Genomic DNA, 25,958 nt, shown 5'->3' with positions numbered 1-25,958 from the left:
AGACAGGGCCTTCTTGGTGATTGCTCCCCGGCTATGGAACTCCCTTCCTGGTGAGATCAGGTCGGCCCCCTCCCTCTTGTCCTTTAGAAGGAAAGTAAAAACTTGACGGTGGGACCAAGCTTTCGGGACAGGGCAATGAAGTGGCAATAGGAAAGATGACAGGGCCAATTGGATTTGATGCAGATGGCTAGGATGGTTTTAAATGGTGTTATTTTAAATAGTGTATTTTAATATTTTGATAAATGTTTTTTAATGTTTATGTATTGTATCCAGGCACTGAATGTTTGCCGTGTATTTACTGTGCTCCACTCTGAGTCCCCTTCGGGGTGAGAAGGGCGGAATATAAATGTTTTAAATAAAATAATAAATAAATATAATCCAGTTCAATGCTGTTAAACAGCATCCTGAGACTGCATTATGTGACAATGTAGACGAGGCCTCTCTTTTGGGCACATCAGAGATAGATGATGATGATGATGATGATGATGATTATTATTATTATTATTATTAATGATAAATATCAGATATATGAACCTGCCTCTGATGTGAATCTGAAAAATAATACTCCATATGTGGCCGGCTTTCCACCAACCAACAAATACTAGTAATTTGAATTTGTCTTTTCACTGGTTCAGGATGGGTTTCCAACAGCTGCACCCATAGGGAGAGTTTCCTTCTCACTCTCACATGCTTTCCCTCAAGCAATAAATACTTTTAATTTCAATCACTTTTTGTTTTCTTACATTTAAAAAAAACCTGATATTTTCTCTACTGCTAAAGTCCTGCTGTTTATTGCTGCCATCTTGTGTTTGTTTATTACTTGGCTATGTTCCTATCCTACAAGGTGCTTGGAAGGACTCTTGGCTTCAACGCTGGCCAATGCCATTGGGAATTCAAGCATCATGGATTCCAGGGGACATTGAGTCCAGTCCAGGCCACGCCTGCTAATGTGACGCTGTCCCTTTAAATTCAGGAGAGCCCGCCTCTTGCAAATGACGTTACTGGGTTTAAGCCTGTGGACGAGGAAATGCGGAAGAACCATTGCTCAGGCTCCAGAGGCGAAGCCGAGTAGGGAAGAGGCGAGGGAGGAGAGCCTTTTTTGGATCCCCGCCTAAAGCTCTTGTTTTGTGTTAAAAGGTAAGAGAAATCCTCGCAAAAGCTCCAAATTTAGTCTGATTTTATTACCTGGGGACTATTCCTAGGGAAGGTAAAGATGTCACGAGTCTTGGGATGCATCTACGCCGGAGAATTAAAACAGTTCGATCCCGCTCTAACTGCCACGGCTCAAAGCTAAGGAATCACCGGATTTGTAACTTTACAAGGTCTTCTCTGCCTAGGAGTGTCGGGCGCCTCGCCAAACTATGAATCCCAGGATTCCACAGCATTGCACCATGAGAGTAAAAGTTGTGTCGAACCGCATTAACTGTACAGTGTAGATGCGCCCTGAGTTTGGTGTTGCACCAGCCCCCTTTGCCAGAGAAGGCTAAAGACCTTGTCGAACTACAAGTCCCAGAATAATGTCAAAAGGCATTCTTAGATATAATCCAAGCTGTTTTTAACTGCTTAGGTAAATAGTAAGCTGGGCTGACAGTCGGGAGGTCATGCTGATCTGGGGCTTCGAACTGGCAACCTTTACGTTGGTAGATCTTATCATTAACTGGTGATTTACCAGCTGTGCTAAAGCCCTCCCTTCTTCCTAATGTTCAGGGAGAATCTCCTTCCCTGTAGTTTAGAAGCCATTGTTCCACGTCCAAGATCAAGTCCAAATATGTGTTATTTTTTAAATAACCACAGTGATTTTACTTGCCTTTGTTTGTAGTTCAATGTGTGTAGTCAGAAACACTCTTGCAAGGCATTGAGACTACCTGAAAGGCTGCCTTTTCCCATAAGCAGGTCTATGTTCTGAGATAAGAAAATGAGGCTCCAATATTGAGAGGAACAGGAACTTCTCTTTGACAGTTTCCTAGTTATGGAGTGCTGTCCCCATGCATAGGTATCTGACATTTATGTTGTTTCAAATTTTTACTTACTTACATAATTTTTATTTTTGCTGTTATTTTCTACCACAGGTTGTTTGCAGCCTTGCTACATAAGCACACCTTTTACTGTGCAGAGGCTGAATTAAACATGATGTCTTTGGACAACTTTCAGAGGACAATCCAGAATCCGGTAACTATCCTTGATGTTCTGAACTGCAGCTGCTTGCAATGTCAGGCTTCCCTAAGACTTTCAGCCTCATCACACTAGAGCAGTGGTTCTCAATTTGGGGGTCCATAGGTGTTTTGGCCTACAACTCCCAGAAATCCCAGCCAGTTTACCAATTGTATTGTCGAAGGCTTTCATGGCCGGAATCACTGGGTTGTTGTAGGTTTTTCCAGGCTATATGGCCATGTTCTGGAGGCAATTTTTCTCCTGACGTTTCACCTGCATCTGTGGCAAGCATCCTCAGAGGTAGTGAGGTCTGTTGAAAGTAGGAAAAATGGGTTTATATAATTGAGAATATTTGAGAACACAGAAGTGCTGGACCACTCTCACAACCACCATGTCAGACTACACAGAGAAGCCATTGAAATCCACAAGCATGTGGACAATTTCAACAGAAAGGAAGAGACCATGAAAATGAACAAAATCTGGCTACCAGTATTAAAAAACTCAAAAATTACAACAGCAAAACAACAGAGGGGAAACAAACAGGCACATAAAATCACTCTCAACAAAAGATTCCCCCAGGTACTTCTAAGCCATTGAATGCTAATCAAGGTGAAAAGCTGAAACATTCACAGCTAGCCCCAGCAAACAAAAGTCCTTTGTCTCACCCTGGTCATTCCACAGATATATAAACCCATTTTCCTACTTCCAACAGACCTCACTACCTCTGAGGATGCTTGTCATAGATGTAGGCGAAATGACAGGAGAAAAATTGCCTCCAGAACATGGCCATATAGCCCGGAAAAACCTACAACAACCCAGTTTACCAATTGTTAGGATTTCTGGGAGTTGAAGGCCAAAACATCAGGGGATCCACAGGCTGAAAACCACTGTGCTAGAGCATGGATCCACTTTAAATCTGGTTTCTGCCTCCACCTAGGCCTGACTCATCTACCATCCTAATAGCAACAAGCAGGTTTTCAGTCACAAGCTCAAATCAAACTGTGTTGTCGATGGCTTTCATGGCCAGAATCACTGAATTTTCCAGGCTTTATGGCCATGTTCCAGAAGCATTCTCTCCTGACTTTTTGCCCACATCTGTGGCAGGCATCCTCAGAGGTTGTGAGGTCTGTTGGAAACTAGACAAGTGAGGTTTATATATCTGTGAAATGTCCAAGGGGGGGGGGGGGACGGGACTCTTGTCTGTTTGAGGCAAATGTGAATGTTGCAATTGGCCAGCTTGATTAGCATTGAATAGCCTTGCAGCTTCAGAGCCTGGCTGCTTCCTGCCTGGGAGAATCCTTTCTTTCAGTGGTTCTCAACCTGTGGATCCTCAGATGTTTTGGCCTTCAACTCCCAGAAATCCTAACAGCTGGTAAACTGGCTGGGATTTCTGGGAGTTGTAGGCCAAAACACCTGGGGACACACAGGTTGAGAACCACTGCTTTGTTGGGATATGTGAGCTGACCTTGATTGTTTCCTGTCTGGAATTCCCGTTTTCTGGTTGTTCTTTATTTACTGTCCTGATTTTAGGTTTTTTTTAATACTAGTAGCCAGGTTTTGTTCATTTTCATGGTTTCCTCTTTTCTGTTAAAATTTTCCACATGCTTGTGGATTTCAATGGCTTCTCTTTGTAGTCTGACATGGTAGTTGCTAGAGTGGTCCAGCATTTCGGTGTTCTCAAATAATATGCTGTGCCCAAGTTAGTTCATCAAGTGCTCTGCTATGACTGACTTCTCTAGTTGACAACCTCTGGGTGAAACATCAGGAGAGAATGCTTCTAAAACATGGCCATACAGCTCGGAAAAGTCTCAGGAACGCAGTGATTCTGGCCATAAAATCCTTCAACAACACAGTTTGAAAAAGCTCTGCAAGTACATGTAATAGCAATGTGCTAATACCGTCCCCACACAATTTTTTTTTTTTTTTGCTGAACTTCTGGGTGGAAAGACATCAGCAGGATCACTATATGTGGCAGAGGAAGCTGTGCTTGGGGAATCCAGCTCCCCACCCCACCAGTTTGGTTCCTTAGCTCTACCATACATTCTTCCTCTTTCTGATGTATTTCTTGGAAGAGTTTTCTCTGATCATGGTGAATGACACTAGCCTGTTTTCCCCTTAGAATGTCATCCCATTGCTGTTACCTAATGAAAGGCTATGGATATACATGACTGACATACTAAATTAATGTCTCTTTCAAACCAGAGACTTAGTTATACCATTTCTTCTCTGTATTGCAGATTATTCCATATGTCGAGTCTATAATTGATGGTCTTTCGCCTGGAGAACGTGTTGTAGTACGTGGGTTAGTTCCAAAAGATTCAGAGAGGTAAGAGTTGAGACTGTATTATCAACATGCTTGCAAAGAAAGAACAGAAATACTGTAATGAGGTTTTCACCAATGTGGTTATGTTATTCAGAGTCTAAATCAAGCAAGAGTTTTGGAGCTTCTGTTGAGCTGGCTTAAGGTTTTAAATTAGTGCCGGGGAGATAAGATAATGAGTAAACTTTCCTTCTTTTCTCTTGTCTTTATTTCCCTTTTTTCTTCTTCTGTATATTGTTTATTTCTAGGTTCCAAATAGACTTCCAGTGTGGAAGTACCACAAAACCTCGGGCTGATGTTGCCTTTCATTTCAACCCCCGGTTCAAAAAATCGGGTTGCATTGTGTGCAACACTCTGCAGAATGAAAAGTGGGGCTCTGAAGAGATCATGTATGAAATGCCTTTTGAAAAAGGAAAACCATTTGAGATTATCTTTATGTTTCTACAGGAGAAAATTCAGGTGAGAAACATGTCTTGCCTGTTCTGCCATGCAGTTCAATGAGTAGAAAATGTAGTGTTCATCCTATTGGTTTAAAAAGAGGTTGATTTAACACATCTATTTAAAGTAATGAGCATACAACTCCCCTTTACGTGGCTCCACTGACTGCCAGTTTACTACCGAGCAGAATTCAAAGTGCTGGCTTTAGCCTATAAATCCCTAAATGATTCTGGTCCAGCTTACCTGTCTGAACACATCTCCCTTTATGAGCCAGCTAGAACACTAAGATCTGCTGGGGAGGTCCTGTTTTGGTCCTGCCGCCATTGCAGGTGCAATTGGTGGGGACGAGAGGCAGGGCCTTCTCGGTGGTGGCCCCTCAGTCATGGAACTCCCTCCCCACTGAGCTAAGATCGGCCCCCTCCCTCCTAGCATTTAGGAAACAACTTAAGAACTAGTTGTTCAAGAAGGCATTTGATGAATGACAGGAGCATGGAAATACGAAGTAGCTAAAGATAACCGTGGGACTGATGTAAGACCTAATATTTTCTGTTGTGTTTGTTGGGTAAAATTTTAATGATTTTAATCTATTGCTATATATGGTTAATTTGATATGTGATGTTTTATTTATGTAAGGCATTGAATATTGCCAAGGATTCTGTTGTGAACCGCTCTGAGTCCCCCCAAGGGTGAGAACAGCGGTATATAAATACAAAAATAAAGAAATACTTTTACACTTTGGATCGGTGTGCTTTATCTCCCTTATTGTAAATTTGCTTGGAACTGATATTGTTTCTTAATGAGATGAAAATATCTAATGGTGGTGACACACTAGGCTGCTGAAACCTTACAGAATGGGATAGATGGCATTGTTGATTAGATGTAATAGCAAACCTCCCTTTATCTTGAGTAAGATAGATACTCTTCTGTCAGGAAGAAGAGGAGATTGGTCAGCCTTTTGTTCTACATTGTCATTGTACTAACAAACATACTGTATATACTCGAGTATATAAGCCCCCCCCCCCCCCCCGGCTTATACTCAAATCAAAGTTATTTATCATTTTACTCTTATTATTTTTATTACATTTATTATTTAACTCTATTAATTATTATTATTGCATTTATTATTTTACTCTATAATTGTTATTACATTTATTCTACTCTATTTTTATTATTACATGAACTCTATTGATTATTATGATTACATTTATTATTTTACTCTCTATTATTATTGGAAAAATACGTAAGCACATTAACACTGAAGAAGGTTAGAATAATTGTTTAATCAGAGTTGGACAACCTTATATTAGTTTTATGTAAATATTAAAAAAGCATTTAACCTACTGATGCCTCAATTAATGTAATTTTATTGGTATCTATTTTTTATTTTGAAATTTACCAGTACCTGCTGCATTTCCCATCCTTGGCTTATACTTGAGTCAATACATTTTTTCAGTTTTTTGTGGTAAAATTAGGTGCCTTGGCTTATATTTGGGTGAGTTTATACTCGAGTATATACAATAAGCAGGGCTGTCAGACCAAGCATTTTAGAACCACTGAACTGAATACCTTTGTAGTGGTACCTTTCCAGTAACATGGAAACATGGGTGGCTGCCCATTTCTTGAGTCAAGCTAATGGTCTCTCTAATCTGATATTGCCAACATCTCACTAGCTCTACATTGATATTCCTGGAGATCTTCTACTGAAATACCATCAAGGCCTACCTGATCGTGCATAGTTTCAGAATTTAGGTGGGTTCAGGGTTAGAGTGGTAACATTATTCATCGTTTTCAAAAACAGAGTTCATGAGCAGCTGTTGATCTTGATTAAAAACTTTTGATGTGAGAAAGAAAATACGGTCCATTCGTTTTAAGTTGGAAGAAATATAGCTTTGTTGCAAAAGTTCATTTGTACTCTGTAAAATGCCCGTGTCTTCTTATTGCTCCATTTCCTTAGGTGTCCGTAAATAAAAAGCACTTGTTGCTTTACAAACACAAAATTAATCTTGAAAAGATAAACACCCTTGGAATATATGGAAACGTGGAGATCAACATGGTCGGATTTGTTGCAAATAAGGTAAGTTAATCTGTAAGGCAGCAATTTATGTTGAGCTTTAACTAAATATATCATGTAGGCAGTGGTATTGTTTACCTCTTTGCTGCACTAAGTTGCATGCCTAAGGATCTGTTCAAAATTTTGAGCAGAATGGAATTGATGTTCTGCTTCACTCCTAGCTCAAAACATGAGGGAAGATGCTGTCTGCTTAACTCCGTAACTGACCCTAGCATTGGATAGTGCCAGCAGTAGTCAGTTGTATCCTAAGTAGGAAATTCTGCTTGTAAATACAGCGTCTCTCTGAGCTCTATATTTCTGTAAGCCAGGACTGAGGAAGCAAAGGCAAAATATTTGTGTAAGTGGGATCATGTGGCTTTCCTGCTGTGTTTTGGACTTAAAACTCAAAGTCCCATCCAACCCTGTGAATGCTAAGGAGTTCTGGGAGTTGTCATCCAAAATATCAGGAGAGCCCAGAGATCGTCACCACCATCACATGCTAATGGTTTCCAGGGTCAGAACACCCCTTTGTGGGATCTTCTCATATTAATGTTTTGCTTAAATCAATGGTTCCCAACGTTTTTTGACCAGGAAACACTTGACCAGGCACAACTCTCCAATGTTAGTACCCAATAGGTTACGAATCGGTTTTTGGTCAACTTTAGATTTGGTTTATTTATTTGGGGCTCTGATTAAGAGAATTGCATTGGATAGACCACATCAGCTCTAGTCTTTGATACAGAACATATGCCATCCAGTAGTCACCATCAGCTCACCCACAGAAAAGCATATTTAATAAGCCTCAGCACTATAAGAGGGTTTCGTGAGACCAGTTGCTCTTGTTGCAATGGTGTAGTAACAATGAGGCTGCAGACCATATTTTAGTTCTTGTGGAACAGGTTGAGAACCACTGGCTTAAATGACCAGATCCTATTAAGAAGCCTGATTCCTGTCCCTGCTGCATGGTCACTGCCTTGCCGACATGTTCAAGATTGGAAAACAAGACGTTTACAATTTCACCAAGAACATGTTAGCAATTTGCTGTTCAGAGATTTAGATGAAGTTCCTGTGATCACCAAGTGTTATCTATCTTTTCTTTGCAGTCTTTGCAAGGTTTTCAGCCTTCCTTGCTAGGGATAGCAAATAAAAGCACAGAAAATGTATGCTAGTTTCCCACCTGTGTTGTCTTTTTACATTTGTAGTTAACTTTGCCTTTTACTTCTTACCAACAGGAAGAATTACCTGATAATTCACAATTTGTAAGTACCTTTAAAATGGAACTGCATATGAAAAGCTCAGAAAGAATGAGCACTGTTGAACTTTTCTATGTGCCATTTCCGGATAGTTTATTTATTTATAGTACTTATATTCCGCCGTTTTCATATGCTCTGTGATATATGTTCTGTGATATATATGATCACAGAACATATATATGGCAGACATTCAATGCCAATTTTACAATGACAAGATAGACAACAGATAGAAGCATATAAAGGCTTTTTCTCATCATTTGGCATCTTTGGAGGCTGTGCTCGGTTCCAGTCACAGGGGAATGCTGTCATGCCATCTCCTTGCTGAAGAGCTTTCTTTGTTTGTAAACTTTCCTCCAAACGCCGTGCCTAAAATACCCCTCTGCTTAATGCAGTTCCTATTCATCTACTCACATTGCTGTTTTTGATCTGCTAGGTGGGTGGGGAGCTGGGCTGAAGGTCAGGAGCTCTCTCTGACCCGGCTTCAAACTGTTAACCTTTCAGTTGGGAAGATTTCCTGCAGCTGATGATTAACCTGCTGTACTAAAGCCGACCCTCTCCTCATCCTCCTTTCTTCTTAAGAGCAGGAGAAAATCACCTCAGGGGTCCCTATGGACATGTGGTTTATTAGTCATCACATTCCCTGTGCAATAGATAAGAAACTTTCTATTCCTCTATCATGCATCAAGCTTTGCACTAGCTTGGATAGTTTCCAGTTTGTGAATTCCCTTAAGGATGATTCAGAACATAACAAGATAACATTGTTTGAAAATGTAAGTTCTCCAGATACTACACCCTGTTGGACTTGGATTTTCTGGTACTGTTTTTAATTCCAAATATATCAGAAAGTGTGGGTGTCTCCTGATTTGTAGCATTACAGCACAAATTTATATTCATTTACTCAAGAAAACATCCCATTGAGTTCAGTGGGTGTACAATAGCAGACCTGATTTCAGTATGAATCTGCGTAAAAGCTTGCATGTGGGGTAATGCAGCTACTTGTAATCCTGGCCTTCTTATAATTGTTTCTTGAACAGCAGGAATGGACAACATGTAACTGGTGTTTGTGAGGCCATCCACTCACTTCCCAGTTTAAAAATGACAAACTACATCCTTTTCCTTGATTGTCATGAAGTTTAATGCAATTGGCAAAATGTTTTGAAATAGGAAAATTACCTATTCAAATATAGTTTCAAATCTTAAGCCAGTGAAATGGAAACCTTGGGAGCTGGTTGGGGGGTGCATTGTTGAAATAATAAAAAGATGGGTTGCTCTGAGTTTTCCAGGCTGTCTGGCGACGTTGCAGAAGCATTCTCTCCTGACATTTCACCCACATCTATGGCAGACATACTCAGAGGTTGGGAGGTCACAACCTCTGAGGATACCTGCCATAGATGTGGGTGAAATGTCAGGAGAGAATGCTTCTGGAACATGGCCAGACAGGCCGGAAAACTCTCAGTCACCCAGTGATTCCTGCCATGAAAGCCTTCGACAATAAGAAAGATTACCAAATTATTTCTGAAATTATTCTGGTCATGCTTGTAAAAATAGTTTTTTTTTACACTGGGGGAGAAAATCAGTAATTGTCAACCATATGTAAGTTTCTGCAAAATCGTTCATCTTTTGAATATAGTTAATGCTGCACATTATTGTATTTTAGGTCATTCCTTATATTGCTAGACTTAATTCTCCTCTTGAGCCTGGGAGAACAATTGCCATAAAAGGTGAAATTAAAGAGAAAGCCAGCAGGTTAGTGAGTTGGATCCGTCTGCACAACTTTTGTCAATAATGTTTTACGTGTTGTTATCTTGCCCATGAAGATGTGTATCATAAGCATGTTTCTCCAGAAGTAAATTGAACTGGCTCCAAAAAGTGTTTTATTCCAACAAGTGTGTATGTGGTTTAAGCAAATCCTTCATGCTCTTTCCCATTCCTTCAAGTGTCCAATGTTCACAGTTGATGAACTGCAAGGTTTTGCAAACATTATAGTTTATACACAAATGTAAAATGGGTAGGTAGCAGGATATGAGGTTGAGGACTGTAGCTGGTGCTATCCTTTTGCCAGAGACACAGGCTCTGCTGACCAACATCCAGCTTCCCAGCCTCCTCCAAATCTACTGCAGGAAATAATAAAAGGATGGAAAGGGAAACCTCCATTCCACGAACTGACATCCATCACGTAGTGTTGGGTGATTTTCTTCCTAAAGACTTACTGGAAACTATATTGGTTACATCTGCTTACTAAGTGGTTAAGCTTTAAAAAAACCCAGACAGGAACAAACTAATAGCAAACTGACAAAAGACTACAGAAAGATTGCATGGTATTATTTTTAAAAAGGATATGAGACACAAAAATGAGTTTGCAAAAAGCCCTAAATAGTGTCTTATAATGGGATAAGCTATATACTAGCTAGAGCAGTGGTTCCCAACCTTTTTTTTTTTTTTTTTACCAGGGACTAGTCTCCAACATTAGTTCCAAAAGGGTTACGAATCAGTTTTTGGTCAACTTTAGATTTGGTCTGGTTATTTGGAGTGCTGATTCAGAAAATTGCATTGGATAGACCACATCAGTTCTAGATTCTGATATGGAACATATGCCCATCCAGTAGTTGCCATCTGCTAGCCCAAAGAAACCCCTATTTAATAAGCCTCAACACTATAAGAGGGTTTCGTGAGACCAGTCGCTTTCATTGCAACAGTGTAGTAATGGTGAGGTCACAGGTCATATTTTAGTTCTTGTGGACCACTGGTAGTCCACGGACCATAGGTTGGGAACCACTGAGCTAGAGCGTAGAAAGAGAATGTGGACTATGAAAAGATTCCTAAGGTCCATTACAGCCCAAGAAATCCAGAACAGGACATTTTAGTATATGTTTTCAAAACTGCTTACAGTTATTTGTCACTGTTTTGGGAATGATATTTAAGGTCTTGGAAGGGACTGAATAAGAGATTTGTTTACCATAGGAATCAATCCTTTGAATCAGAGGCTCTCAAAAGTCTACAACAATCCCCCAGGAGTTTCCTATTATCACATAAAGGTGACAGATCAGACTTTTTAAATTTTAAAATCATTCCAGTGCTACATGTAGAAGACAAAAATAGTTGGGAAGTGGTTAGTGAACTTGTCTCTGAAGTGTTCACATGCAAAGATAAATGGACGACACTATTTTTTTCCTAAAGGAAATTTCAGTTGGAACCTTAAATATTACTGTTTCTCTTACAGGTTTACAGTTAACCTTAAACCCAGTGATTCCAATGATATTGCACTGCATCTGAATCCCCGAATGAAAGAGAAAGGTTTTGTGAGAAATTCCTACCTGTCGAATTGTTGGGGAGAAGAAGAGAGGGAGGTCCCTCATTTCCCTTTCAGTCCAGGAATGTACTTTGAGGTCAGCAAGTAAACAAGGCCTGGCATCCAAATGTGCCAATGCAGACATTTGTCAAAGGTTATAAAAGATGTGGGATCAGTTGGTGGGAGGGAAATTCAAATCATACACATCCTTCTGTTCTAGACTTAAAATAATAGTTTGCCTCTGAAACAGGAAATGCAGCATAGAGGCTACTGCAGAGATTTAAGCTGGAAAACAGTTATACTACAGCCTTTCCCCAAGTGGATTCCATATAATTTAGCTGTGTTTTCTGCTGCCACTGGAAACATAAGTAAAAGTTGCAAGTGACTCAGCTTCATTTTAGACCTGGCCTGCACAATTTGTCATTACTGCAAAATTAGATTGGATAAGTCTCTTGGGATCACATTTTAGCCCCTCACTTTTTAAGTAAGGCATAATTAATGATTAATTACGACTGTAGTTGTGTGCCTTCAAGCCATTTCAGACTTAGGCGACCCTAAAGTAACCCTATGACAGTTTTCTTGTCAAGATTTATTCAATGGGGATTGCCTTTGTCTTCCTCTGAGGATGAGAGAGTGCGATTTGCCTAAAGTTACCCAGTGCATTCTGAGCCATAGTCTGAGGTTCAAACCACTACATGCTTTCTGAATTCTGAATCCTTTACCTTTTTCCTACTTACTTTTATCTTTCATTTCTTCCCTCTCTTTTTTCTACCTCTATCTAATGATCTGTCAGTCTTTCTTTCCTTTTCTCACTTCTTCCTTCCCAGGGGTGGGCAGGCAGGTGGGCGGGTGGTGGGGGAAGTGGTGGGCCGCATGTAGGCTGTGGGCGGCATGTGGTGCAGGCCTGTTTTAGATGCTGCCAGAAATTGGATTGTGGTTTTGACCAAAGCAGATTCTTTGACCCATTTTTGAGATTTTAAGATTAGGCAAAATCTGTGGATAGCAGTCTTACCAGAACTTACAGATAGTCTTAGCAAAACTATCCCAAAATTTGAATGTTCTGTTTCATTAAAAATGTTGTAACTTTCCCTTTTAAATTTTCAGCTTATAATACTCTGTCAAGCTCACCAGTACAATGTTGCCATCAATGGTGTCCACACCCTGGAGTACAAACACCGCTTTAAACAACTAAACAAGATCAACACAGTTGAGATCTCAGGGGATGTTCTACTGCTCGACATGAAGAGTTGGTAGTTGTGCAGGAATACTTGTGCATTTCGTAAAATTGCTTGCAGAAAGATCTCCATCCTTCCCCCCCCCCCCCCCTAATCTTGAGGACTCAAGATTAACTATAAAGAACTGATTCCAGACATCTCTCCATTCTTGCCCTGATGAAGAATTTCAGATATGCTTACTAATAATTAACCATAGCTTGCATAGTAAATATACAATAGAACAATTGTATATTTAGAACAATATATTAAGTGATACACCAGGTCTTGCGATAAAGATCATATTTAAGGATGAATAGCGAACCTGAAGACTACCAACATCAAGCAGTTTGTGAAGCACTGAGAAATTCCTTAAGAGTTTTTATGTGTGCATATTTCACCTTTTAGACCTTTTTAGAGAAATACCATATTCTAAGTGATAATCACTTGGCTGCTTTTTTAAAATACAAATATATCTTGGAACACACCTCCTCTAGGATTGCCCTGTGAGTGTTCAACTATGTTTTTTTAAAAGAGTGTAAAGAACTTCCCATGAATAATCTTTCTGTGGAATGCTGTAATCCAAATGGAAATGTTTATACACATTACGTAATAATGGCAGATTTTAGAAGCAGGGTCCAGTTTTTTCAGCTGAACAATCCAAAGCATCAGTATATAGTTCTAACATGTTCAGAACTGAGATATGACTTCTATGAAGCTATATACAAAACCTCAAATTTTATGTCTTCCACAAATAAAACCAAATTTGTATATCACAAAGCTCTGACATGTTTTGTTTTAAATAGATAATGTAAATAATGTACAGCAGTAGTTCTCAACCTGTGGTTCCCCAGATGCTTTGGCCTATAACTTCCAGAAATCCCAGCCAGTTTACCAGCTGTGAGGCTCTCTGGAAGTTGGAGGCCAAAACATCTGGGGACCCACAGGTTGAGAACCACTGATGTAGAAAACGTTTTAGCACAGCTGTCTTATTATGTTTATACCTGCAGATGGGAGTTTCTTTTGCATTTTAAGAACACAGTAATGTATGAGAGCATTTTAACAATACAGTTCTTCCTGTTAAACAAGCCTTTTATAGAACGCTGCTCCCCTGGCATGTCACTCTTATGAGGAATGCAATGTAAGAGTTTTTCAGTGTGCAGTTTTAAAAATGAGACAAAGAAACACATTAATAGAAATTAAAAGTTTAACTCTTAAAAATGCTCATTTGTCAAATGTTCAAACATAATTTACAACTCAACAAACATGTAAAAAGAAATATAGAACAATTTGCGCAAAATCTCTATAGAAACACACTGCTAAGCGATGTCTCAGTTTCATCTTGATGGAAGTATGATGTTCTTAACACCATTAGATTAGAAGTAGTTCTGCAAGGATTCTCCAAGAATAACTTCAAGTTGCTGAATAGTCTTCTGGCACTGATGCTCTACTTCTTCACATTCATCTGGAAGACAAAAACAATTAACTTAAAATGGCCAACAAGAAAAGCTATTCCAAGTTATGTCCTTCTCTTATGTGATTTTGCTTTTTAATTTGGGGGGAAAGCAAAGTGTGGCTGTGGGGTGGCATAAGGCCTCCCATGACTGGCTGTTTGCAGCCCTTGAATTCCTGGAATGCCTTTTTCTCGGAGATTAAGATCATCTGGGAAGGCCCTGCTCTCTCAGTCCTTTTCAGTGGTGGCCTTTCAGCTGTGGAACTCCCTTCCCAGTGACATTAGATCAGCCTCCTCCCTCCTGACCTTCAGAAGGAAAGTGAAAACGTGGATTTGGCATCAAGCCTTTGGAGAATAGTTGCATTGCAATAACAGATATGGAATATGTGCAATGAATTCTGGAAAGGCCCCAGATTAATATTGTGGATGGTGTGATTTTAATAGCAACTGTAATGTTGTTAAATGTTTAATATGAATTAATTTCAATTTTTAATTTAAATGCTTATTTCAATTGTATGTTGTTTTAAGGCACTGAATAGTTGCCTATATGTAAGCTGCCTTGAGTCCCTTTGGGGCTGAGAAAGGCGGGATATAGATAGGGTAAATAAATAAATAAAAATTTCTGGTTCCTCCCCAATCTCAAATTAATGGCTTCTTCTAACAGACAAAAACAGTTCAACTTTAAGCAGGCCACAGGGTTCCCCTGTGCAATTCAACACTTCAAGGCTTCTCTGGTCACTACCTTCTCCTGCCCTGCGTTTTTGTGACAGTACAGAGGCCTCTAGGGGCAGAAAGATAGTCCCCCGGCCTGGTTTAATTTGAAGAGGCTACAAATGTAAATTGCAGTACTACTTGGGCTGCTGAAAAGAGTTCTCTATAAAATATACTTAATAAAAATAGTGTATTTTATCATCAGTACTGTATTACGAGGAAATGTAACCCAGAGTCTATAGCCTTTTTAACTATGTTGTACCCTGCCTTGACCCACAAAAAGAAATGGACAATAAATAAATAATCATTACTCTTCATGGTCTCTGTGAATCACACAATTGGGTATTCTTGTAATGCAAATGCATTCCAGCCATTACTGTTTCTTGGACTGTAGGAAGGTTATTTTAAAATTATAACAAAGTGATCAATACACTTAATGTCTCAGCAATAATGCCACAAAACATTATCACATAAGAAGAATGCAGAAAGATAAGGCAGGGATCTTTCTGAAATTGTCACTCAAAACTGAGCGGGGCAATGTAGTTTGTACCAATCATCACTGTAGTTTGTAAATGCCCATACAATCCCAGAAGGCCAAGTGGGCCCCTCTGACCATTCTTTATGTTCCCCTGAATCTCCCTCCTCAAAACAGCTGAAATTGTACTTTATTACCAATGCTCCTTTACAACTCCTCAGGTGGGGTGGGCAACTATTAGGGCCCAAAGAGGGCACATTAGATCCCTAGAGAACCAAATATCTCTATTTTAAAGAAACAAGGTGACAGGCTGGCTTTCTACATTGTTGTTATGGGTATGTAACTCTATTCAGGCAACATCAGGTGAGAATCAATCCTTTCAGAGCAACATTAATGTAGCTACAAATGTAATGTAGGATCTCGGCTATCATTTTTTAATTCCAAAATCTTTCCAATTTACTCTTTAATTTCAAAAAAGCCGCTCCTGAATCTAAAAATGGCAGAACAATTTGGAGTCCCTTTGTGGCCACAGAAACAACATTAAAGGGCTGCATGTAGCCCACACTTTTTTCATCACTGCAATATAATACGATCTGACCTTTAAGTAGCTGATTTCCACCTTAAGTGCAAATTAAAACACTTCCAAAAGTACTATGGACAAAGACCTGATAACAGATCAAAACTTCATCTTGTGTGGGAATGTCCAGGTTGTGTTCCCTTGATTACATAAGAGTCCTCACTTTGCATGGAGGAAGAGTTCGACACAAATGCAGTCATCTCTTCAGGAAAAGAAGATATGAAACTAAAGTTGTGTAACTGCAAAAATGTGATACGTTACCTTCCATAAGTTCAGCTAAGAAGGGAATAGCCTCTGGGAGAAGCACCATGTAGTTCTCTCTTATTTTTTCTGCAAATTCTAGCAAAGTCAATAAGGCAGCAAATCGGACCTAAACGAAACAAGAGCCTAGTCAAAGCAGAGCTTCTTTTTACCAAATGGTTATCTTCAAATACCTTGACTCAAGAATAGAGGATTAAAAAAAATCTATATCTGTACATTAAGTAATAAAGACAGCTCTATTATGGACTGACCTGCACGATTATTGAACATATCATGCAATATCAAACAATACAGTGTTCCCTCACTTATAGCAAGTGTTATGTTCCAGGACCACCCGCGAAAAGTGAAAATCTGCAAAGTAGGGACACACACACACACACACTCTCTATATATATATAGCATTCCAAGGGTGAGGCAGAAGGGAGATTTTAAAGGCACTGCACACCTTTTTTTTGCTAGCTATAAGGAAAGGGCTCAGTCGTGATTTACATACTGCTTTGTATCTCCTCTCTCTCTTTTTTATGAAACCCCCTTCTACACTCCAATGTTGCCAGGAGACAAAAACCCGTAAAACAGCGAGTCCGCAAAAAGCAAAACAGTGTGGGAATACTGTAAATGCTCCATCCAGTCAATTCAGTTTTGCAGTTCCCATGATTTCTTCTCCTGCACCAAATAAACCACCCATTAAGCTGAAAACACAGTAATCTGCCATCTGAATGACATCACAGTGACTTCAACAGGATCAATTTCTTCAAGACCTAACTCTGGCACATACCTTTGGTGATTCATGCCTCATCTGCAATAAAATCTGGTAATTCAGGGGTTTCCACAGAGAGTCATCTGCCATTGCAACTGCAAATTGAGCTATACATGGGATCAAATGCATTTGCACTCTTTCCTGGAACTTCTCTTCACCCCCAAGCATGTTTTCCAGCTATTTGGAGAAATAGAAGCATATGCAGAACAATAAAAATGTGAAGTATTTTCATTGTAGTTTCATGTTTGTCTGCACAAGCCAGTCAATCAATCCTAAATGTGTACCTTTTAAAATGAAATATTTAAATGCACTTCTATGGAGCAATGAGGATGACATATCTTTCCGAAGCAGCACATACTCGCACGACATTGTCATAGCCTCATTCTCTGGTGGGAGAAGGGTTAAAACATCCTCCTTGTGCCTCCCATTGGAAGGTGAATGGAGCTCTTTTATCTGATCTAGATGCTGACTCATAAAAGTGGGCTGGAGTAGAGGGTTGGAGGCTCAGTTATGCAAATGTAACTAAGCAGCTAACACAGAATATCAGTAACTATCTGTACCACCCAGCAGTTAGGCCATTAACAAATTTATTAATACCTGATGGACCAAAGGCATCATCAATGTTTCTGCTCTTTCTTTGCTCACAAATTGATGGGAGTCAAAAAGGAAGATTTTGTGTAAACAATCCAGGATGAACTGTAGCAACAAGCAGCTCTTTTCAGTGTTGTTCTCAGACTCAAAGAAAGCTTTGTCTGCATTAGGAACAAAAGGCAGGAAAGAAACAAAATGAGGCAGCAATTTTAATTTCTACAACGTTCACTGTAGATGTGACCTGCACAGTGCAAATAAGTGCCATGTGAACACATAGAAGTTTAAAGCAGCAGTAAATTCAGCCTGTAATTTCAGTAGTTAGACTGACAATATTATGACCAAACTATAAACACAGGGAGCCCCCAGTGGTGCAGCAGGTTAAACCGCTGAACTGAACTTGCTGACTGAAAGGTTGGTGATTTGAATCCAGGGAATGGGGTAAGCTCCTGCTGTTAGCCCCAGCTTCTGCCAACCTAGCAGTTTAAAAACATGCAAATGCAAGATCAATAGGTACTGCTCCAGCAAGAAGGTAATGGCGCTCCATGCAGTCATGCTGGCCACATGACCTTGGAGGTGTCTATGGACAATGCCGGCTCTTTGGCTTAGAAATGGAGATGAGTACCACCCTCCAGAGTCGGACTTAACTAGACTTAACGTCAAGGGGAAATGTTTACCTTTACTATACACATATTCAAATTACCTATTTTTTAAATTAAATTTCAGATCCCTGCCTTTTTGTATCTGCTGTAACCGGAAGCGTACCTGTTTTGCAAGTATTGATCTCACTGAGAATATCAGCGAAAGGCTTCACTAAATGTCCAGCAAAGAGAGTGAACAATCCTTTCAGCTGCTTGGCAATGCAATCGGACAGCCTGCAGAAAGTCAACAGCCGATCTTTTGGGGCACCCTCAGTTTTGGCCCAATCAAAGAGCTGAAACAGAGAGAGGGTGTTTAGTTTGGGTACAAAGACAAATGGCTGAGAGAGAAGCAGATCAAAACTCCTACCTTGAAGAAGAGTGGTCGGAAAGACATTTCAGAAAGCTTCATAACCATGCTGATTAAGCACATAATAATATGGCCCTCTACTTCCCCAACTTCTTCCAGATTATCCTAGCAAAAAATGAGATGGTTTCAAATTAATAAAATAAATAAATAAATAATACATTCCTTACTCTCTTCTTGCAGCTTGAGATCGGGCCAACATTGTTAAAACAAGAGATAAAACACTACTAAAACACATACAAGTTACACATAGAAAAGGTAATGGTTTCCACTTGACATTAAGTCTAGTTGTGTCCTACTCTGAGGGGATGGTGCTCATCCCCATTTCTAAGCTGAAGAGCTGGCATTGTCCATAGACACCTCCCAAGGTCATGTGGCTGGCATGACTGCATGGAGCACTGTTACTTTACCGCTGGAGCGGTACCTATTGAGCTACTCATATTTGAATGTTTTCAAACTGCTAGACTGGCAGAAGCTGGGGCTAACCACAGAAGCTCACCCCACTCCCCAGATTCGAACTGCTGACCTTTTGGTCAGCAAGTTCAGCAGCTCAGCAGTTTAATCCACTGTGCCACCGGGGGCTCCAGTTTTAAAAAAGATACACAGAGCTAAAATACAAGTTGTATGTGTTTTAATAATGTTTTATCTCTTGTTTTAATAAGTGGCCTTCCAGCAAGATTATAATAATTCCAATACGTAGTGTTCATTTATTGTAGTTAATTTCAATGCAGGTAGAGGCCTCTTTTCGCCTTCTTGGGAATGTGAGGACTAAGATAAAGGATCTTTAAGTAACTGTTTATTATTAGTGTATTTAGAATGAGAAGAGTGGGAATTGTGGGTTGAGTCCTACATATGGTTGGGATTCAAAGAGGTAAATTTTAATCTCTCTAACAAAAGTAATCAAATATGCTTGAAATATTTTCCTAAAGGCTGAATACGTTCATGCATAAAGTTCTCCTGTACCTGAGAGTGTTCTGTTCTAAAGTCCAGGGCCTTCACAAAAAATGACGTGAGCTCAGACTGATGGGCACTAAGTTGATCTCTTTCCAGAATTATAATATGCTCCTTCAGAATATCCATAACGGCACCTAAACAGGTCTAGGAAAACAAAATAATAAAAAAGATAGTAAGTTCAAATCAATACATACAAAACCAAATCTGTTTCTAAGGCAGATTTTCCTACATTGCACACAGCTGGAGAACTTAGGGCTTTGGAAATTACTTGTAATTAGGAAACATTAATCCTTACATGACCTTATGGCGACCATTCTCCTCTCATTGGTCTTAAAGACAGCATTGAAAGGCAGAAATAATTGCCAAAGTTGAGAGATTACTAAGTCTGAGTAACAACATTATTCTGTCAGAGTTTAAAGCACATCTGAAGTCCCATCGCTTCCAGCAGGCCTACCCAATCAGTTCTAACTATGAATTTTAAACTCACGTTCTATGTCTACTGAATTTTAATCTTTCTTTGGTGTATTTTAATATATGAATTTCATAGAAACATGTTTTAATATTTGTATTCTATATAATGTTTGTGTTGATGTGTTTTTAGCCATGTTGTGACCTACCTCGCGCCACAAAGAGAGGTGACTAAGAAGTAAAATAGTAGTAGTAGTATTAGTAGTAATAAGAATAATAACAACACCATCTGCCTGTGACAAAGAACTGGTGGGATCACAAGCCTGAAAAGGTTACGGAAAATGAACACCTCAAACTCCTCTGGGACTTCCAAATTCAGACTGACAAAGAGTTTTGGAGCACAATACTCCTGACCTCACAATCATGGGGAAAAACCAAGTACGGATTGTCGATGTTGCAATCCCAGGTGACAGCAGAATTGACGAGAAGCAACTGGAAAACTTACACGATATGAGGATTTAAAGATAGAACTGCACAGACTCTGGAACAAGCCAGTAAAGGTGGTCCCTGTGGTGATTGGCATGCTGGGTGCAGTGCCTAAAGACCTTGGCCTGGACTTAAAAACAATCAATGTTGACAAAATTACCATCTGTCAGCTGCAAAAGGCCACCCTACTCGGATCTGCACACATTATTCGCCGATACATCACACATTCCTAGACACTTGGGAAGTGTCCAACGTGTTGTCAAATACAAAAGCCAGCACAGTGATCTTGTTTACTGCGTACTAATCTTGATATGTATCAAATAATAATAATAATAATAATAATAATAATAATAATAGAAGAATTCAGAAGAATGATGCTACACAAACCTAGTATTTCTGTAAAGTGAGATAAGTCCTGCTTTGTGGATATTTAAAACAGCAGCTCTACTGCTGTTTTAAATATAAAGCAATACATCAAATGCAGAGCAGAAAAACATCTATAAGTACCTTGTGAGTATTTGCTACTTCACTGTAACATTTTGCAACTGCAGGCAGAAGAACTCTTGGTGGCAGTTTTGTTGCTAGAGTAGTTTTCAGAGAGGCCAAGCGCAGGTGAACCTGGGAGGAAGGGCCCATTCCAGCTGCAATCTTTTCTAAATGGACCATCTAGCAAGCAGCAAATGCACAAGTTTAATTAGTTAATACAAAAGGTTTATACATTTTGCTATTCAGTGGATTCAAAATCATCTTTATCCAAATTAAGACTTACCTGTAGTAATATATGCAACAAATATGGGCTGAGGAAGTGTGGCAATGTTTCCACGATTTTCAGGAGTGCCGTCACTGCACTAAGCAAGTAAATTTCACTGGCAGCCAACTCTTTTGTGTGTTTTAGAATATTTAGCAATGCTGGCATAAGCCTACAAAAATACAGACATAATATTAACCCATACATTAACAAAAAAGTTATCTTTCTAAATAAAATAAAGTTATTTACAATTTTCCTCAAAATATATTTCATTGCAGGGTATCTTAAAGCACAGAAAGCACATAATTAAAAGCATATATTCTTGGACACATGGAGATCATGAATGCAATGCTAGCGAGAAAGCATGTGGAAAATTAGTTTTAGTGAGAATTCCAAAATTGTTTCAGTTATGAAACACCTAGAACATGAAAGAAAACTTTCACTCATATATGCAGCATTTCAACATTTAAGAATCCTAACATCTCAGCAAAACTTAAGACTTTCTATTACGCATAAGTTGGCAGGGCGTTCTGGCTAAAATTATCCCCAGTTAAGGTAACACCATAGTCTCAGCTTTATTCCAAGTGTTTCTAAAGGATAAGAACTTTATCTTGGAGGACTGGGAGTATCAATGAAATAAATGTACATGCCATGCCTTAAATGACTATATGCTTGTATCATTTCATTATTATTTATCGTGTTTGGAAATGCTACCTTGGGAGCTGAGGTATCGCGAGTGCTTTCAGGATACAGGTAACTTCAGCAGCACACAGCAAAGCACTTCCTGTGACATTTCTTTCTTCCTTCTCTTCTGAAGCTGTCACATCAACAGCCATTTTGAGCACTGCTGTAAATGGATCATGTTTTTCATGGCCAAAACATTTGCAGAGTAATTTCAGACTGAACAAAGCAGTCTGCCTATTGATGGCCTGCTCCTCCTCAGTCCTGTGTGTCTCCTGCCGTACAACAGCAATGAGTTCGGGAACCATGTCTAACAGCATATCAACCTGGAATGCAAAATAAAGAAACAAAGAAACAAATAAATAACTATTTTTTTAAAAAAAAAGTTCAGCTGGGCTTCAGATCTGACTAACAAAGTAGGATCTTGTTGTGAAAAGTATGTTGAAGAAGCTTTGCAAATAATATAGCCAAGGAGCTACTTACAAAGAAATATTCTTTTCTGTGACCTTCATCTTTTTTCTTTTATGCTGGTATTTAAAGCACTGCTTCTTACACTGTGGGTCACAACCCCAAATGGGATCCCCTTAGCTCAATGCTGGGGTCTTGAAAAATTTGGTAACAGTTACCTAATGGCTGTTTTAGACATTTGCACAAGTTTTCTGTGCATTGTTTACAGCGGACTACGCAGAAGGTGCTTCAGCTGTACTTCATAGAAAGGGAAATCAGCCTGTTTTGCAAGCCTTGAAAATGCAGATTTATAATCAGTAAATGATTATAAAAACTTCCCTATGTGCAACGGGAAGTTTCTGCTAACTGTGAGAGAAATAAGGTTGAACGCTATGAAAGCCACCCACTACATGGCTATCAGCCTCCTCTCAGTACACTCAAATCAAGGAAATGTTTCATGAGCATCACCACTCCTCTTAACGTTCCCCCAGCAACAGCAAGAGCATTCTTCTGGGCAGCTAAACCAGGAAATCCCAATTGGATGCCCGCCTCCCCACAAGGGTCTTCCTCCAGGAGCAAACCGAGAATGGGCAACTTGGAAGTCCCTGAACAGACTCAGAAGTGGAGTGGGCAGATCAAAAGACAACCTGGCAAAATGGCACTACCTAAAATAATCCTCCACCTTGTGTAAGTGTGGAGCAGAACAGAAAATTCTGCATCTGTATGCTTGCCCGCAATGTCCTGCCTCATGTACAGAGGAAGAATTGTTTGAGGCTACAGACAATGCAGTCACTGTTGCCCATTTGTGGTCAAAAGATATTTAGTTGCTTGTGCTCCTTCTATTTTTACCAGTTTTGTACTAATTTATACAATGCTTTTGACACAAAACAAACAAACAAACAAACAAACAAACAAACCTATATATCTGGCGTCATAAAAAAACTTCACAGGCTGAAAAGTGGAAAAGTTTAAGAAGTCCCGATTGAAAGCAAAGGCCAGATCAAACAATATGGCAGACTTCAAAAAAATGAGGCAATCTGAAATATAGCTTACTTGTGCTGGCTGCCATGGTGTGCGCTGCTGCAACTTATTGTTCAAGAGATCCATTGCTTTTCGTCTCACAGAAGGCAACTGGTTTTTCATCAGGCCCCTGATGACAGGAATAAAGGTCTCTGTTGGCATTAAGGAGTTGACCTAAAAAGAAACAGAGAAAGACAGACAGATGGTTTTCATTTTAAAATAATGGCAGGTTAAAAGGCCATGCCTTCCTTGCTCCTTCTGAACTACTCCAATCCTCTTGGGGCCCACAAGTATTTTTGCTCTCCGGATAAATGGTGGGTATTGAATGGAACCAGGATGCGCTAATCAACATACAACAAGAATTCCCAATTGTTTCCATTCCAATGTACCCCCCCCCCAAGCTTTTTCCAGTTTTCTTGGATGTTGGGGAAAGTCTCAGAGAACTGGAACTGTGGGGCAAGGGGTTCTAGTGCATAGAGACATTGTAAAATTGGTTGGCAGGTAGTTCAGACTCTCCCCCCGCCCTCCCAGCAGCCCCAGCCCTGAACCTCCTTCCTCTTTTCAAGTTCCACTACATTCAGGCAAAGCGCTTCAAGCTTTAGAACAGATATTTGTATTGATTTTCCCTTCTCATATATAAAGGCAGTTTCCCCACACATTTTATGCCGAATCTTTTGCATTTGGAAACATTTTTTTATAAACTACAATTTCAAGTACTGTAAAGTACCGTAAAGTAAGCCAACCTGAATAAAAGCTGAGGCACCTAATTTTCCCACAAAAAAGTGGGGAAACGAATTTACTCGAGTATAAGCCGAGGGTGGGAAATGCAGCCACTACTGATAAATTTAAAAATAAAAATAGATACCCATAAAATTACATTAATTGAGACATCAGTAGGTTAAATGTTTTTGAATATTTACATAAAACTGTAATTTAAGGTAAGACTGTCCAACTCTGATTAAACCATTATTCTAACCTTCTTCAATGTAAAAGTGCTTACGTGTCCATCCAATAATAGAGTAAAATAATAAATATTATAATTATAATATAGTAAAATAATAAATGTAATTAAAATAATAATAGAATAGTGTAAATGTAATAGTAATAGAGTAAAATAATAAATGTAATAACAATAATAATAACCCAGTAAAACAATAAATAACTTTGACTCGAATACAAGCTGGGGGAGGCTTTTCCAGCCTTTAAAAATGGCTGGAAAACTCAACTTATACTCGAGTATATACAGTGTCTTTGGAATGCATTAAATCTACTCTCTGCATGTTGGATAACATGAAGCTGATGAGACTTCAAAATGAATTAACACAGCACAAAAATTATGTAAAAGATAATAAAACTGCATCAGACACAGCATGAAAGCTACGCTGCAAGATCAGCAGCTACAGAAACTAAGGCAAGAGAAAAAAAATCTCCAGTGAATAGCAGAAACTTACTTTATCCAGTACATCATAGGACTTATTGAGTAGAGCTCTCCAGAATTTGGCTGTAAGTGAATCAGCGTTCTTTTCCACAGAGTGGGCCACAACATTTATGTAACGAAGAACATCTTCCAACAACCTGGATAAGCATCAACAGGGAATTACTACATACATAGTGAAATAAAGTCATTCTTTCACTTTTGCAGGTATTCACACTTGTGGTTTTGATTCTTTATGAGTTTGTACTAGTGGCCCCTGCTCCCTAAAATGGAGGGGAGGGGAGGGGCCCTGTTTGAGAGGGGAGAATGCCCTGAGTTTCTCTTTCTCCTGGCACCTTTCTTCCTTTACTCAGGGGGAAAAGCCACTTGTGGCACTCAGGAAGAAGGAAAGGAGCCATGATCCACGGTGCAAGTGAAGTGCCATGTGACGCTCCTCCTCCTCTTCCTGTAGGGCTACAGCAGCCGTGCCTTTTCTTCCTCCTCCACAATATTTGCATTTTTTCATGTTCACAAGGGATATTCTTTTCGATAGAGGGTACTAAAAAAATGACATTAATTCATTAGAATTAGATCCCAAGTTGAGCAAGGAAACCACATACACAGTCAGAAATTCCCAATAAGAGCAGAAAGGCAACTGGACTGAATTTCAATCTACCATGTGTTCCATTTGGATTATCATAATAAAATACAGGGTTAGTCAAAATGAATAGGCCAATAAGAAAATTAATTTTAGACGAATGTATGTTTATTGTAACCAAACTACAGCTACGTATCGACAGATAAATTATCAAAGTTTTGTCTCACCTTCAGAGATGTTCGATATGGGCGCCCTGTGTGACACGGCAGACGTCCAAGCGATAGTCCAGTTCATTCCACATCCGTTGCAGCACATCCGACGTAATGGCATCGAATGCAGCACATATGCAGCACATATGCACATATGCGCTGTTTTAAGTCGTCCAAGGTCAGCGGTAATGGAAGTCGGAACACAGTGTCTTTCACATACCCCCAGAGAGAAAAGTCGCATGGTGTGAGGTCGGGGGACCTGGGGGGCCACAGGAGGAATGGAAGATCAGTCACTCCAGCACGGCCAATCCAACGTCTGGGAAGGTGTTCGTTGAGGTACTCGCGTACACTGTTGTGCCAATGCGGAGGGGCACCGTCCTGTTGGAATACGAAATCGGGCACTTTCTCTTCTAACTGTGGCATCAACCATTCAGACAACATGTCAGCGTACACT

General features: G+C 39.6%; 2 protein-coding genes across 2 annotated transcripts in view; one reads left to right on the top strand and one right to left on the bottom strand.

Moving 5' to 3' along the window:
* The first annotated feature begins 920 nt into the window (after positions 1 to 920).
* Positions 921 to 15,191, top strand: LGALS8 (galectin 8). Its single transcript, XM_067464942.1, is given in 10 exon segments — positions 921 to 1,071; positions 1,074 to 1,137; positions 2,070 to 2,169; positions 4,389 to 4,477; positions 4,720 to 4,930; positions 6,864 to 6,983; positions 8,192 to 8,218; positions 9,870 to 9,958; positions 11,433 to 11,598; positions 12,606 to 15,191. Coding segments are annotated over 10 exon segments (1,095 nt in total). The 5' UTR covers positions 921 to 992; the 3' UTR covers positions 12,756 to 15,191.
* HEATR1 (HEAT repeat containing 1) overlaps positions 13,906 to 25,958 on the bottom strand; it is a 59,976-nt gene continuing 47,923 nt past the window's right edge. Inside the window, exons 34-45 of the mRNA XM_060753866.2 lie at positions 24,735 to 24,858; positions 23,317 to 23,457; positions 21,850 to 22,142; positions 21,157 to 21,307; positions 20,895 to 21,053; positions 19,503 to 19,637; positions 18,543 to 18,647; positions 18,300 to 18,468; positions 17,544 to 17,698; positions 16,965 to 17,123; positions 16,190 to 16,298; positions 13,906 to 14,177 (exon numbers count right to left, since the gene is read on the bottom strand). Coding sequence (XP_060609849.2) covers positions 14,089 to 14,177; positions 16,190 to 16,298; positions 16,965 to 17,123; positions 17,544 to 17,698; positions 18,300 to 18,468; positions 18,543 to 18,647; positions 19,503 to 19,637; positions 20,895 to 21,053; positions 21,157 to 21,307; positions 21,850 to 22,142; positions 23,317 to 23,457; positions 24,735 to 24,858 — 1,789 coding nt within the window. The 3' untranslated portion in view covers positions 13,906 to 14,088. The remainder of the gene's footprint in view (positions 14,178 to 16,189; positions 16,299 to 16,964; positions 17,124 to 17,543; positions 17,699 to 18,299; positions 18,469 to 18,542; positions 18,648 to 19,502; positions 19,638 to 20,894; positions 21,054 to 21,156; positions 21,308 to 21,849; positions 22,143 to 23,316; positions 23,458 to 24,734; positions 24,859 to 25,958) is intronic.

This window comes from Anolis sagrei, chromosome 1 (assembly GCF_037176765.1).
Source record: "Anolis sagrei isolate rAnoSag1 chromosome 1, rAnoSag1.mat, whole genome shotgun sequence".
Classification (NCBI taxonomy): domain Eukaryota; kingdom Metazoa; phylum Chordata; class Lepidosauria; order Squamata; family Dactyloidae; genus Anolis; species Anolis sagrei.
Note: the sequence above shows the minus strand (reverse complement) of the source record. Positions and strands in the feature narration are given on the sequence as shown.